Genomic DNA, 16,635 nt, shown 5'->3' with positions numbered 1-16,635 from the left:
GATTGTCTAATGGAATCAGGAAGGAATTATTTTCCTGTTGCAGCAAATTGTACCAGGGTTTTTTCTTTTTTGCTTTCCTCTGGATCAACTATGTTCATAGGGTTTTATACCTGGGATATGTTTACTTCCCTAGTGGTTGAACTTGATGGACTTATGTCTTTTTTCAATCTATGTAATTACATTCCAGTATTCACATATTCTTAAATGCCAGAAATTGAGATTAAAAAGAAGACTTTCCTGAGAACACAGGGATGGACAGTGACACAAGTTTATCAAAGCAAGAAAGATGTTCTCATTGCAGTGATACACCAGCTCCGTTCTCCCTTACCAGTCCAACCCATCCTTACCTTTGACTCATATCCAGAGAGAAATTTCATCTCAATAGACTTCTTCAATAGCCTCTCGCCGTCTCTGTCTGCAGCTGCCCGGATTACCTGGAAAGCAAATGTCAAGATGTAAAAAAAATAAAAATAAATAAAAAGCACTAAACAATAGGAAATTCTATTACTAGACACACTTGGGCTGTCTTACCTCAATATACAAATCTGTGAATTCTTCATCAAAGCCTCGTGTTGCCCCGAAGTCCAGCAGGGCCACCTACAGGAAATGTATAATTGGTAGGTGAGAAATTGAAGTTTTGATACTTACATAGAATTTCTTCATGCACTTATGTATTATGACTGCAAAACCTTATTTATCTAGATAATAAAGCAAGGGGGTGGTTGAGATCCTGGGTGGGGGAGCCCAGATAGATTTACACTTGCTGCAAGTGTACCTCCCAGTTGCAAGGATTTATTGCTTGTTGTGCCTAGGGAATAATAAATAGGACAATATAGTTCCTTATTCCTGCAGGCATCCTTCCCTCTGTGTGATCTAACGCTCTCTGTACAATGTAGGACAAGCAACTCTGTATTGTACAGGCTGGCGTAGAGAGCCCATTTACATTCCAGGGTGTCAGACAATGGAGCAGAGTGCAGATTTCCAGGGAAGCAATAGGAGAAGAATATAACCTTATATATCATGCCCTTTAGTAGTGGTAGGATCTGCTGCAAGTAAATTTTTAACCCAGGTTTACCTTCCGGCATGTATGTAATGTATTAGACCAAAGGCTCATGATACCAACTAGAAGTATAGCAATAACTTCACTGTGGGCCGTGTAGCCCTTGCAAAGGTTTTTATTTTTTTTTTTGCACCAATCTAATCATGTATGCAAGAAAAAATAAGAATTCTTTGATCTAAATGTAAAAGAGAAAAAATACCAACAAAATAAATGTGGCCCCCCGCAGCCAGTATCTAATCCAGTACTGGTACTATGACCAATTGACCTATGACAACTCCTGGGACAAGTCAAACCACTCATGGATCTACACCATTAAAAAAAAAAAAAGACCCAGTTTCTTTAAAGTACCTTCGCTGGGTCCATGCTGACTGCAAAAAAGCAAGGAGCTGCAAGAAAGCATAAGATGCGAATAAGGGTGTAAGGGCATGCCTTTTGCAGAGACATTCTCAGTCTGACAAGATGAAAAGGATTTGGTCTCCTTAAGGGCCTGTCCACTGTGGGAGGAAAAGGAATTCTGACGTTATGTGCCAGACCAAAAACAGCTATAAAACATGGGAAGGGAGGCAACGCCAAGCTGGAATAATTTTTACTTTTTTTATACATATATTCATCAAGCCCAAAAAAATTGCTTTGAATAACTTGTGAAAGAGTTAGGTTACTCTGTGGCCCCAGTAGAGTGATTTTACCTCCCTTCCTGTCCTGGTAATATAAAAAAACACCCATATTAATTAATAAGAGTGGAAGATTTTCTGGCTGCAATAAAAACATATAAAGGTTGTTGGTGTTTTACTTAAAAGAACTACAAATGCCTGGGACTGCTCTCCTCGTGGGTTCAACAACAGTTGGTTTACCTTCTTCAGCTGCGGGTCGTAAAAGAAATTTGACCAGTTGGGGTCCGTCTGCATGAAGCGGAATTCGAACAGTTCTCGTAGGCATAAGAGCAAGATGTTTTCACAGATCTATAAGAAGACAGAAAGAAGAGAGGTGGTCAGCTCCAATGTTACACTGCAGGAGCTCATTACCTTCCTGGGAACGCAGACCTTTTCAGAAGACCTCATCTAGCTGCTGAACTCTCATATACATTCATTAAAATATAATTCATTAACTGACCAAAAAGATAAAAAAAAATTAATTTGAATGCACCAAATTCCTTTGCAAATCTGTATTTGGCCTTGATAAAGAAGCAGTGACATCAATGTGTTGCAGAAGACTAACAATAATGGCTGAGAACACTCAGCGCTGGCTCACTGGGATATGTCATTTCAGAACCTCCAGCACTCCACAATGCATCAGATGCTTGGTCTACCCTGTGTCCTATGGGTTTGCCCCCAGGTCACCACATTGCCAGTGACCCTTCAGCTGTGAAAGGACACACTTGACATTTGTGACATAGCAGCTGGTGGAAACAACCAGAGTACCATGGTGGACAGAGGCATCCGATATACCAGGAAGACTGAAGATTGCAGCAGCAACTGAAGGTCTGCAAGACAATGGAGTCAATGGTGGTGGACCAGTAAAATAATAAGGAGGTTACTGTACATAATATAAAAAGAGAAAGCTGATGTCTCAGGCTACATTCACACTTCAGATGATTCTCATCCTATTATCGCTTCAGGCCTGATATCCGGCGAGAATCAGAGCGTGTACAGCCGCTGTCCGACATCATTCATGGATCTGTCCTAGCATATCCACGAACGACAAACGACCGTAATGCAAGTGAAGGGCAGAGAGCTCAGTGGGGTGCCGGTCAGTCATTCTCGCCCCTCACTTCTCCATAGAGTGGAACAGTGGTGAACGTACAACACTTGTTAATAAATCTTCTAGTCTTTTGTCGTTGGAGATGATCACGAAAAAGAAAAGTCTTATGTGTGTATGCAGCCTAAGTTTTGGATGTTTCTCTTTTCTTAATGCAAATTTAAAAATGATAATATAAAACAATATCTAGTTTTTTTGTAGCCATATTTGCACATTTTCAGACATCTGCAATATAAAAAATGACAAAAAACACCTTTAATGCTTTACAATACACTAAAATAGCTAGCAGGATTTCCGAGAATCCCTCATGGAAGGGTTAAAAAACACAAGAAATTGACTGCTTCTCTTCCACTCCTTTCACAGAATTATAAAAAAACCAAACACCTGTTACAGGTAAACCATGGCCTACCAAACTGATTATTTAAGACCTAAAAGGACCAGCCAAGGATGAAGAGCAATTAACCGTTGAAAATATATAAAGGTGCTTTTGTTCTGGTGTCGTGACCCAAGGTGTAGCTACTCCAAACAATTCTCTAAAGTTCTCGAGCCTTTATTAAGTTTCACCTTGTTTACCAGCTGTAACTTTCCAGGACCCCTGTACCACATAGCAGGAGGCAGGAGAGTTATTTTGGAGAGGTTACGCCACCAAGAGGCAGGACATGGCGGCCTTCCAGGACACCAGCTGTAGAGAAGATCTATCACACACCGCACACGTTCCCTGCACGCAGGCACAACCAGCTTGTCAAGGTCGCCGAAGGTGACAGCTGTGTGTAGTCAACACCGAGCAAAGACAGGAACCTTTTAGACACAAAGAACTTGCTCACACCGTGGCGGCCGTTTGTAGGTCATCGGGAGGGGAAAACCAACAAACTATTAACAGGATCTTTGTTCCTGTACCACGTTTACAAACTCCACACTGCTGGCAACAACAACAACGGGTGATGGAGGAAGAGGAGCAATGTAAACTAAAGCAAACAAATAATGAATTACTGATATGGCCTGAGCTACATATTGCAACAGATTAAAACACTCCTAGACAGTGCAAGAAGCATCAGTGCTGAATCAGGAAGGCAGTTACAGGATAAACCACCTTAAAAAGTGCGTTCCTAGACCACTTTGTTTTAAAAAATAATCCCATAAGATTGTGCAACCAATTAATCTAAATTGGGCAATGCAGTGCAGTGGCTCAGAGATTAGAACTCTGGCCTTTGCAGTTTTAGGTCTCAGGTTCAAATCTCACCCAGGACACTATCTGCATGGAGTGTGCAGGTTCTCCCCATGTTTGCGTGGGTTTTCCCCGGGTACTCCGGTTTCCTCGAACTTTACAAAAACATGCAGTTAGATTAATTGGTTTCCCCCCTAAACTGACGCTAGACTCTATTAAAGACATTTGACTATGGAAGGGACATTAGATTCAGAGCTCCTTTGAGGGACAGCTAATGACATGACTATGGACTTTGTAAAAGCACTGCGTAATATGATGGCACTAAATAAATACTGTGTAATATTATTTTAAAAAAACGCTTTCTGGTCCTTGGATATGGTGGCTAGTTCTAGTTGTAATAGAGATGAGAATGGAGGAGATGTTTGTAGGGCAGATCAGGAAAGCTGCCTGGGGCCATAACACAGCTCCTCCATTCAGACAGCACAACAGGTCAGCTTTGTCACAATAGAACAGGAGGTATGTTTTTAACAGATTTAGCACTAAAAAATAAAGTCTAATTGCAGCCACAGTGCAATTCTTTTCCTTTAAGGTAAACCTTAAGGCACAATAACTACTGCCACTCTCAAATAAAGAGGCAGCTCACTGGTTCACAACCCCGTGCCCTTACTTCTAATATAAACCGAATTAAACCCAGTTAATTATTTATAGCTAGAAATAATGTACATTTGACAAGTTCTGGAAACGCTTTTCTTGGAGCATCCTCTACGTTCCCTTTAAAGCACGTTACCTCATTGCGAGTTTCCTGGCTGAGGCCCTCGGCCTGGTCGAGAGGGAAACCGGACACTAGTTCAGTAGTGAGGACATGTTGGCTGCACAGATCATCTACAACACCGGGCACATAAAAGAACGGATGATCCTTCAGCAGCTCCCTCTGCCAGAAAAAGACACGTTAGATCAGATATACGCTCCCCACTTTAGGAAGGAGAGGTGGATAATTTTTATCTGCATGGCATACTTTCTTTTTAGGAGATTACACACAGAATATTTTTTTGCAAACTGCTAAAAGCAAAGGTAGATCACATCTGTAACAAATCTATCGCTGATGATGGATTCAGATCTATTGGTCTTGAGTGTGACTGCCAATACACAAAATGTTTTAACCCTACCTTGCACTATCCAAAATACTTTGGCTAAACATCATCTTTTAATCTAAACCTTGAATAATTTGCATAGTATTCAAGCTAGATCAGACACTACCACTGAGCTGAATGATTTTTGACCAGTAGTATTAGGTTGCTAAATTAATTGACCAACTTGATCTGTATGTGCCTAAAAAAAAGAGGAGCGCTTATGATGATTGTCAATCAATAGGTCCAGATTGCCCAAAACATGATTATTGCACCTTTAGGCAGGCAATAGACTATAACACCACCTGAAAGGTTAAAACGGTCAAGTTAAAGACTCCTGTTATGATTTTTATGTTCTACTTCCCTGCTACAGAAGAAATGGCAAGTGTCTCAGGTGGAGTTCCTAGGAGGGTTAGGTAGGTGCTGAGAGGCCACAAGACGCCTACAACTGAAATATTTTAGGCTCCCTAAGTGATAAATAGCAATTTGGAGTACAGGAAAACACTCATATGACACAGACATGTCACTTCAGTGGAAGATAGAGCGTGCAGACCTACTTGAACTTTCTGGCACAGACTGCCTCCCTCTTGTAATCGCATTCCAGGGCAAGCTCTCTGCTGAGGACCTCAATGAGATGGTCAGGAAACAAGCCTGAAAACACAAGACAGTCACACTTAGCAAGCTACCGATTATTCGGTATATTATACAGACTGTTTAATATTGCATTAAGGTACTTTGTTTAAATTATACAAGTAACGTTCCATGATGTGGACGTGGGGAACAAAAACAAATCTGCTGCAGTTATTCAGTGCAAACACAGAGAAGGGCTCATACCTACAGCATCTGTGTTGCACCGTTGTACAGCTCCTTATGTACTGAAATTGCCTAACCTGGTTTTGCTGAGAGAAAGCCCACCTCATCTCCTGGCTGGAGGACATCTAACATCATTTTGTACTTTCTTCTAAGCCTGATCGGCCCATCCTTTTCATTTATTGGATTTCAGTTTATGAAGGTTTACAAACACATGTGGGCAGTAGCCAAGGTGGTCTGAAAATGTAGGTTTGCCTAGAGAGTTACACTTCTACCTAACAAAACTTTAATTTTTGCGCCAACTCAGTGCTTGCATTAGGAGAGAGGGCTCTTGAAAGAATTAATGAAGCTGTGTTTTTAGCTATGTACAGTATCTGGCTGATCTTTCCTATCAGCTATGATCTGCCTGCACAATGAAGCAAAGAAAGTCAGCAATGAGGTCACTGGACCTATAATAAATAATTATTCGAGCTATGTAATAAAAACATAAAGTGTTTTATTTAAACATGTCACTGAGATGAGAAAGGAACCAAGGAAGGCCAAGTCTCTTGTTAAAGTCCAAACTTGGACCTTGCAATAGAAAGTGAAAGGACATCGGTATACCTTCAGGAAGTGCGTTGCTCATGTGGAGAACCGTCATCAGGTTGTTCACATCACTGTGGATGCTCTGTGCTACTCCGGGATACTAAACAATATTAAAGAAAAACATTCATTACAAAGATGCAGAAATACAAGTCGAACACAGACAATATATACATCTTTAGAAAACAACAAGACAGTGAAAATGCACAGAAAAGCATAGAAAGCAGTTTTTCCAAAATGTTCTATTGTAAACAGAAATGCCCGCTCTTTAAAGTTCATGAACGTTTAACATAGAAAAGTTTTTATGGACATATCTGACACTCAAACAAGGAGATCTCCCAGTTATAATAAAGTTTTGGTTGTTTCTGTTCACCTTTGTGTGATTCAGGTCTTCCTGTCATATTTTTTATCCACAAATAAATCCAGCATGGGCACAGTTGTATGGAGTCCCTTGGACTGTACAAGGTTGGTTTCACATACTTAATACCTCTAGGTTTACCTTTTACACAGGTTTTTCCCCACTGACCTGAATTTTCATGGCGACCTCCCTGCCGTCTTTCAAACGAGCGAGGTGAACTTGTCCGATGGAAGCTGCGGCAAATGGACGCTCTTCAAAAAACTCCAGCTTGTCTCTCCAGTTAGGTCCCAGGTCAGAATTTAGTGTTTTCTGTTGAAGGTTACACATTTTAGTTAAAACTAGGCTTTTTATTTGTTAATCCAATGATGGTAAATAAAAAAATTTAGGTATGCTTGCTGCCTGACGTGGCTAGCAATGCTGAGCAGAACGTGGACCAAAAAGTCAGTCCTAAATGCACAATGCAAAGCACTCACCATAACTTGCTTAATGGGCATGAAATCTGCACTTTGACGAACCCTCTCAAACACTTTCTGCAACTGTGGGTTAATAAAGGCATCATCTGTAGGAAGAATGAGAAATTTACTATAAGTACTAAGATTCTTATATGCAGGGTACATCATATAAAGCCATTGCAGAGTTACCACCAATGTAAAACTATGTCCCAGTATACACAGTGCTTGGTATGGGCTGTTGCCACAAAAAGGTAAACTCAGCAACCATAATCCTTCAGGTGTATAAACTAGCAAGCTAACCTAAATCTCAAAAATATGTGGCGAGAGGTTCTCTTCCGTGAAGTATAAATAGGACCACAATACCTCATCTGTGTCCTGTCTACAGAGCACCCATTGCCAAAATCATGAAATAGGAATTTGCTCATGGCCAAGAGCTTCCTGGTTCAATTAGAATATAAAATGAGATCATGGAACAAGCTTGATGATCCCACAGGAATGATGCTTGAGAGAGTTGAGGGTTCAAATTATAATACTCCTGTATTTGGAAGTGTGAACAGTGATTGGCTATACCATAGGATGTTTAGCCTGCACCGCTAGTCAGGACTTGAGTTGGAAAATTAAGCACGCAAGGCTCCAGGACCTATAAATGATCTTGGACCACACCAAGGACATTGTACATCAGTTCTCGGTGTGAATTTTAGATGCGGGAGTCACTTCTGCATTTAGTCCAATAAATATGAAATAAGTGTCTATACTGCTCAGCCACAAATTTGCTTTAGCCATCTGGCAGCCATGTTTTCATTATCCAGGCCCTGCCGCTTCTTGAGGATCCTTAACACGTCAGCTGGATGTTCAGTTCCACCATGAAACCGAATCAGAACGCCTTAATTATACATTATAGGGTGTTTCTATTTATGGACGCAGCATTTTCTTTATCATAATAAATAAATAAAAACACACATTGGAGAACAGGCATCATCCTCCCAGTCTGCTACAATTTGCACCTGGTGAGGTATTAAAGTAACTAAGCATTCCTGTTCAGTACTCAAAGAGACCCTGTTACCCCCCCACCCCCAAGCCACTATATAAGCTCTCTATCCAATTACCCATCCCTTCCTTCTTGTGGTTCTGTATATTCTATTCCTATCTGATTCTTCCTCAATAATGAAGCCATGCTTGCGATGCAGGAGGGGAATTTTAAAATCATCCAGTGTAGCCAGCCTTCCAGTGGTCTTTCCATTTCCATTCCAACCAGCATTGGAAATTAGATTTGGACCGGTCATCCAGTAAGTATAAAAAATATAGGATGATGTTAAACGGCACAGGCTTGGAAAGTATACTACGTATGACTTAGCAAGGGCATCTGTGTCATGTTTGCCCCCTGCATGGCAGTGTTTTCCCCAGAGCCTTTTAGCTGGACGCACCACCTGGCACTTTTCAGTGACCACCCGGCTATTTTAAGGTGGTTACTGAAGAGTTGGGTAATACCAGGGGCTGCCATCTACAATTTTCTTCCATTCAGCTTTAAAAAAATTCTGAGAACGCTACAGGGGGATTTACAAAAACTCAAATTAACGTCAAGTAATTTAAAAATCTGATTTTTAGAACTATGGAATTTAATGGGCTGCTAATGTGTATCCAGCAAAAATCGGTTTCACTTCTTCCCTACAATTGCCCTTTGCAGAGTCTCAGGTGAAAAAAAAAAAAAAAACACAGCTGACCTTTGAATGGAAATATCATGTTCTGTAAAAAGGTGACAAATGTTGTTATACCCATCTTTCACTAGCTGGGAAATGCCCTGGGTAATATTTAGAACTGTCCACATTTAGAAGAAAAAAAAACAACAGCTGAATCATTGGAGGATATCGGTTCACAATAGAGTGCAGACTGACGAATTTAGAACAGGACGTGTCTGACTTCTGGCAAGTTCAATTCCAACAGACATTGTCAGGCAACCAAACCACCAGCAATGCAGACGTCCTGACACGGAGACTGAGGAGCCCCAGCTTTCACTGTATGCCGTTTTGTTTGGGGTCATCTGAGGTCCAATATGCCCATTAGAAATAATCTGAGTAACATTCTTTGAAGGCTTGTTGATTGTATATAAAGAGAAACGGTTACAAAAGGTTTTGGTAACATGGACATTTTATTTTCTTTGCAAGAATGCACAAATATAAACCCATGGTCTTAGATTATTTCAGTGTTCTCCCCAGCCCCTTTTATCTGGGCGCACCATCTGGCACTTTCCAGTAACCACCCGGCTGTTTTTTGGTGGTTAATGAAGATCTGGGTCACAGTACAGGGGTTACCACCCACCCATTTCTGGGTTGGGAAGGGTCTCCCCCTTTAAGAAACCTTAGAGAGAAGAGTTTTTGGACTTTGACTCAAACAATAAACAGGTAGGTCTCATTGCTCGACGAGTTTCGCCAACAAGCTTTATTAGTGGTCGAGGTAGCTGTGTCTAGGAGAGTTAGAAATTTGGATGTGTTACTTGGCTGGAGTTTCTTCAAGGATTGGTCCTTGCTCGAATGAATTTCCAGTCAGAGAATCAGTTCGAGCAAGGACATAAAGAACAAACACTTCAGAGAAAGTTTTTTTTTTCTGGCTGCATCAACTATATACAGAAGAAGCATTACTGTCCCTGATGGAAAGAGCACAAGGAAAAACAAGCCCTAAACACTCCCCAGCCAAGCAGCACCTCCAAACTTAACTCTCCTAGACATAGCTACCTTGACCAATGTCTCCTCCTCCCCTGAAGAAGCCTACTGGTGAAACGCGTCGGCACAGAGACGGAGCTGTATCATTTGAGCCCATGTCCTATATTTGAACCTCTTATACATTAGTTGAACTATGTCTAGTTTATTTTTCTCATGACTTCGTTTGTTTCTTTAAACCAGGTCTGTTCTACAGAGTTAGAAAGGATCTCCAATTGCCTGGATGAGTTCATAATAGAGTGGCCTATCATCCAAAGATAGAGACCACAATTTTGCAACTTTACAGAGGTTGTGTATTTCCTTGTTCAAGCTTCAAATGCCCATTTTTGTCTAGGGTTCTCTCCTCTTCCCTTCAGACGCTTCGGGATTTGGAAGAGTTCTCAATGTCCTCGCTTATAATGCAGGACCTGCAGTCCTATATTGTATGTAAGGACCTCAGACCTGCAACTGAAAAAGTAGCAAACAGAACTGGATTCCGGTGACCGGTTCCTACGTGAGAAGGCCTATGGGAACAAGAGAAAGCAAGCAATGGGATTCGAGGCAGAAATCAATGTTAACCCTAGCAGTGCACAGGGAAAGCCAAATGTTTTTAGAGGTTTCATGGCCTCATCTAAACAATTATTAAAAGGGGCGTACCTCCAAATATCACACAGCAACAATCTCCTTGGAAGAGGGCTCTGATAAAAGCTTAGCTGTGTAAGGTCACTGTGCTCCATCACACTGTAATCCGGTGCAGAGATACAAGAGAACACAGAGCTGGCAGAACTCGCTGCAACATTCCAGAGCGCCGCAAGTCCCTCAGAAAGAGATCATTAATAAGTATTCAGCTGTTGAGCCGAGGAGACCAGAGAAAGGCTGAATCACTGCACAACACAATGGCTGACCTCCCGCCAAGACTTCCGGAAGAAGAAAGTTAATACATTTTATAAAACGGTAAATAACTGCTGCATTCAGGAAGCTTCTGAAAAAGGTTTCTTAGGCGGTTACCAAGGCCCAAACCTGGCATTGGATTGTTATTGCCATTTGGAGCCAGGTCTAGCAAGTGTTTTGCATTTGAAAGAGCAGTTATCACTTGGCTGATAGACGGGGCAGATTGGCTGTATGTCTCCAGATGCTGGTCACATGATCTCTGCCAAAAAAAACAGGATTTGAGTAGCCAGTGGCGATACGTGGGGTCGCCTCTAATTCTGGACATAAGGTCATGAGAAATTGTGATCCAACGTTGGAAAACATCGCCAGCACCTCACAACTGGCATGCTACTAAATTGACATGCACGTCATGAAGACATAAAAACATGTCAAAACTTTTTAAGTGTTAGTCATTGCGATTTGTTGCTACAGGGCACCCATGTCCAGACAGACAATTCATTTATATATTACTACCAATACATAAAGAACAAACCCTCCCTGACCTATCTAGGTACATCATGTGAAGTTATTTTTTCTTCATTTGTTAAACTTAGAAACACCTGCTGCTTGTTTACAAGCTGGCTGGCAGCTTGCCGAGGTTCTGATACATCAGAAATTGAAGACTGGCTAAGATTTCAACACCTGTAAGAAATAAATTTTTCATGCTTTTATGGATTTTTTAGGGTATTTTATGGATATGTAAACACCCAGATACGGCCCAGGTAGAGATTCACTTTATTTACTTATATGTCCAATAATGAGATCCAATGCAGTGACTTTGCTTAGCCTGAGATGAGATCCAATTGCTGCATGCAGGATGAAGCATTTCTTTAGTGATCCATCTGCTACAATTTAACTGCAAGTCACAAGTTAAAAGGCAGCAGCAGGGGCTGATCAAAGTCGCACAAAACTGCACAAGCATCAGAATTTACATGATTGTGTCATCTCTTAGTAACTGGACTCCGTGCAGCAAAGATGTCAAATCTGGATGAATCCTTTGAAAGAGATAGCATTGTCCTCTCTGCTGAAAAAGTAGAAGAACCCACCGGGTCCTGTGTTCTTTGTGTGACAATCCCATGGTAATGTTAGAGTTTTGAATTCCATGATACAATTTGATGCTAGGTCTCCTTTAAGATTAGATTGCATTTTTCCCCCCCGGGGGTGGAGATGAAGAAAACTTGTTCACTGTGTAGTAAATCTTTGCATCCCATTCCAACCTTGATTGTGTATTAGCCACGGCTGTAAAAATTTAACATGAAAGTCTCCTCTTCTGCCAAATGTCACCGGTGACCTTTCCCAGTCTGCTCATTGCCTTTGATACATTTATCCACAAAGTTTGGCACAAATATTTAAAGGGGAATAATCAAGGTCTAAACTTTCCAGAGATTCGCATATCGGTTAATTACAGTACAGCGACTGAGAAACTGGCACCAACAAAAATAAAAACCATTCGACCTCTTGTGCTCTTTTAGAGGGAAAAATTAACTCTCGGTTTTACCTAAAATCTTTGAATGTGAATAGTGGGTCAATGTGAATACTTAGTGGGTGGTCCTGCCTGTGTTCCAATGATTTGATTGGTCACCCAGCACCTTTCTTTGATCTTACCAGCTATATATTAAAAAAAAAAAAAAAAAAAAACCCACATACACAGTCATCCTTTACCAGGGTCTAAACCTCTTTCGGGCATCCTGATTGGTCGGGATGACGTAACTCCTGGGCAAACCAATACTGAGCTGCCTATGCAAAATGTAAGGCAGGCAAGAACAAGTACGGCAGAAGGGAGATCGCCTGTCCTGTTCTGCATTAGCCACCAGCCTGAATCTTTACTGTTTAAAGTGCCTCAGAGGTTAGCAGTCGGTCCCAGATTTGAATCTCTGCACTATCTGCATTAGGTTTGCAGGTTCTCCGCGTGTTTGCGTGGGTTTTCCTCCGAGCACTCAGTTTTCCTGCCACCTTACAAAAACATGCAGTTAGGTTACCTGGCCCCCAAAATTCACTTTAGACTGTATTAGTGACATCTATGGTAGGGATGTTAGATTGTGAGCCCCTTTGAGCGACTGTTAGTGCCATGACTATGGACTTTGTACAGCGCCGCATATTATCTCAGCGCTATATAAATAGTGTATAATAATAATCTCGGGGCAAAAAGATATATGCACAAATGAAATACATATAAATGGAGCCGTTTTACACAACAAGGACTTTTTCAGGCACCTTACACACAGCACAGTCTTGCCTGGAAGGGGAGACCTGGTTTTTATCTGCTGCAGCTAAGCAATATGTACAGGTCAGCCTGTGAGTGAACAGAGAAAAGAAAAACCAGCAAACCAGGATGTATCCTCAGAGCATGTATCCTCCTGGTCTACTCATAAGAGCAGCTTTTGCTGTAATATCCACCTTTATTCTGGAGCTGTCCCCATGCAGCACCAAGATGTCCTTCGTCTTCTGGGCTGAATGGCTGTTATCATCCTTCAATCCAATAATCACTATGAGGCTAGGCCGTCATGTACCTAAACTATAGCTAGTGACAATGAAGAAGCACTTGTCTTTCTGCTCTTTCCTTATGAGCCAAATGGCTTCCTGTGCTTCTTCTCGGTCTACCGCTCCTAGTTCTTCTGAGGCAGGACTGCCAAAGACTGATACCAAGTCATATCCGGGGACTTGCACTGCTTGCATTTATCAAAATACATTTAAATGATGAATAAATTGAGGGCTGCATTCAATTGTAGCTTTCCTGTCTGCTTCAGCTTTAAACAAACTTGTTATGATAGAAATAGCAAAATTTGCCTCAGTGTAGTGATGACTTTGTAATGAGCTCTAAGGAAACACGAAAAAAAAATGTTGCTTCCTGAAGAAAAGCCAAACAGTGAAAAGAGTTTTTATAGTAATTGGAAGTAATTTCCGCTTGGGGTTTGAAGTCCCTGTTGTGTTTCTAGCAGCACTGAAATCCGTTCTAAACTAAGACTCATCGCACAGACTGCAGGGACGCAGCGGGATGCCTCGTGCTCCCAACAGCCAGAGAACAGAACATTTCACCTGGACTATAAACCACACTGGCATGCCAGGAACAGGTTCTCTGCTCGCAGATTTATTACGCTGCTGGGTATTTTTCCACCGATTACTTGACAGCTTTCCAGAGATTTCTTGTTAGGCCGATAGATGGCTTTGGATATAAACCGATGTAAAGGGAAAAGATGCTCCATGTACAGTGAAAAAGTTCCATAGGGTAAGCTGGTCATTTACTGCGATCAATGCAGTGAAATATACCGGGAGATGGGTCAAATATCTAGTTGTATGGATTTATCAGGGGAAGAAAGCCAGAACTTTGGGTAAAGAAGTTGATCAAATCTATAATGAGTGACCCCTCATAAGACTTTTAAAGCAGCAAAGTGATAATATTCTCTAAATGACAGTTCTTTTGCTTCTCATGCATACATTCCTGATTTCTGATCCAATGGAATGGTCAGCCACTCAATTATCTCACTTTAGATCTAACCAATAAGGGGAGATCAAGTTTTTGGTTTCTGATCAAATGTGTTGAAATTATGATTGGAAGCATCCAAACAATTGAGTACATCCAATGACAACACATTGCTTCGTATCTGAGAAAAAAAAAATGATTGGAGGTCAGAATGTTGTACTTGTGTGCAGTGTTTTGGTGCTTCTGATGGAATAATTACCAGCAGCAGATCTGCTACTGTTTTCCCGGGTCCTTAGGTTCATACACATGGAAGATGATGGCCATGCTTGGTTGTTTATCAATCCACCATAGCTGGGGACATCTATTGTGCTTTCCTATAGATCAGTGTTTCTCAACCAGGGTTCTTCAGGAGGTTGCTGAGGGTTCCTTAAGCAATTGTGCCTCAGGTTCAGTTTGAGAGATAACAATAGTTTTTGGCTGTCTCTAAGGCTTTCCAATGTCTAGTAATGTAGGAGGCATCCTTACTACTGATCACCACCATTCCTCAAAGTTAAAAGGTTTAAGAAACACTGCTATAGAGAATACCAGAACAGGGTGCCACTAGTCCCCCCTTCCCATTGCAAACAGAGCAAAATTGTGCTGTGTGTACAGCGCTTGTTCATACATTTGTCACTGGAAATGGTCGCAAGGAATCGCTTCCAGAAGGAGTAATCTGTAAAGGGCTTTACAAGCCGTGGTTCGAGCACAGCACGATCAGTAGCTCTGTTGGAACCTTTTCGGTTCCCCAGTGATCACCATGTGGTCCATGACCATGTGATCCATGACTAAGAAGAGGTCATGTGAAAAGGTGCAAAGTATTCCATTTTACCAGGAAACAACAGGCCACAGATCCAATTATCAAAATGTTCTGATTACATAACTGCACACTTACATATGTCAACTTTGCAGCAGCAAGCCTACCTACAAACCGGCTACTGCTGCAAATACATTTTTGTGTGTGTGAAGTAATATAAATATGATTTTCGGCTTGAATTTTCCTTCTAGCTAGGAATTCATCTGCAGGCACCTCACCTTGAATACTGAGCATCTGACCCAGCTTCAGGGCAGCTCCACGGACCTTACACAGAGTCCGGACGATTCTTTCTGCATTGGCTTCTGATAGGAAAGGGCTGGAGTCCAACACAGCCTTTTTACCTGAAAAGAATAACATGACAACATGAACAACACATTTGCTGCATGATTCCTTAGCACAATTTACAGGAATTATTTGCTGTCAATGGAACTGAGGAAAAAAGCACACAAAAGAGTCCCCAATGTGCTCAAAGTAAGCAATCTTCAGCAGTATCAAATAACCCCTTGTATTGCAGGTTTGTGTTATTTTGAATCATATCCTCAGTTATGTTTACCACTATAGGGGAGAAGTGCCGGCACAGGAAATAATGTTCAACATTTCCATGTTTCTGGCTGTGGTAGGGATTGTCGAGATTTTTTTATGGTATTTTGCATTTCTATATACATGTACAGAGTGTCAAGTGACATTATTTAAAGAACTCCAAACACATTTTTACCAGTATGTACTGATGGGATGCAAAGGCTATGTACACAAGTTAGATTTCTGTAATCGGAAACAATCTTTCGGAATTGTTTCCAGTGACAGAAGAGCAAACGAGCACTTGATTCGTTCATGTGAATGAGCACACACGGTGCTGTTCTTTTCAATAGAGAGGGCAGGGTAAGGGACAAGCAAGTGGCTCTATAGGAAAATACAGGGGGTCATCTCCACTTGGTCAATTATCTATGCAATAGGACTGATTGATGAACAACATTCACCAGGGGACAGCAGCACGTTAGATTTTTTTCCAAAGAAGTCTCAGTCGACTATCATGTAGCATGTATATATAGCCTTAGCTATGTCTCTGTTCCTGGGAGATACCCTCATTAATAAACACCCACAAGCATTTCTTGTCTGCTCCCTGCATGTTATAAAAATTACAAGCAGCGTCTTTGCTTTTCCTAGGTTAATGGTTTTGTGTGCGAGGTACAAATTGTATGTAGTGAGACCTGAAGGGTCCTTTGGATGAGATGTGATACCTTCACATACAAGTAAACTATGGCAGAAAGTTACAGAACAATACAAAGTATGACAGTTTATTAAACGTTTCAGGAGATTGGGGCTCCCTTCTTCAGGGCTTCTTTGTTGGTGTTAGAACCATAAGCTTTTGGCACTGCAATCCTACCTGAATACACGTACTAAAAAACAAAACAAAAAAAATCTATATCCT

General features: G+C 41.3%; 1 protein-coding gene across 1 annotated transcript in view; it reads right to left on the bottom strand.

The window, feature by feature from the left end:
- Nucleotides 1-16,635, bottom strand: part of COQ8A (coenzyme Q8A) — a gene marked incomplete in the record, with an annotated part of 47,121 nt that overhangs the window by 1,690 nt on the left and 28,796 nt on the right. Inside the window, 9 exon segments of the mRNA XM_072409945.1 lie at nt 348-434; nt 532-597; nt 1,912-2,019; nt 4,768-4,909; nt 5,665-5,758; nt 6,521-6,602; nt 7,026-7,166; nt 7,331-7,416; nt 15,425-15,547. Coding sequence (XP_072266046.1) covers nt 348-434; nt 532-597; nt 1,912-2,019; nt 4,768-4,909; nt 5,665-5,758; nt 6,521-6,602; nt 7,026-7,166; nt 7,331-7,416; nt 15,425-15,547 — 929 coding nt within the window.

This window comes from Pyxicephalus adspersus, chromosome 4 (genome assembly GCF_032062135.1).
Source record: "Pyxicephalus adspersus chromosome 4, UCB_Pads_2.0, whole genome shotgun sequence".
NCBI lineage: Eukaryota > Metazoa > Chordata > Amphibia > Anura > Pyxicephalidae > Pyxicephalus > Pyxicephalus adspersus.
Note: the sequence above shows the minus strand (reverse complement) of the source record. Positions and strands in the feature narration are given on the sequence as shown.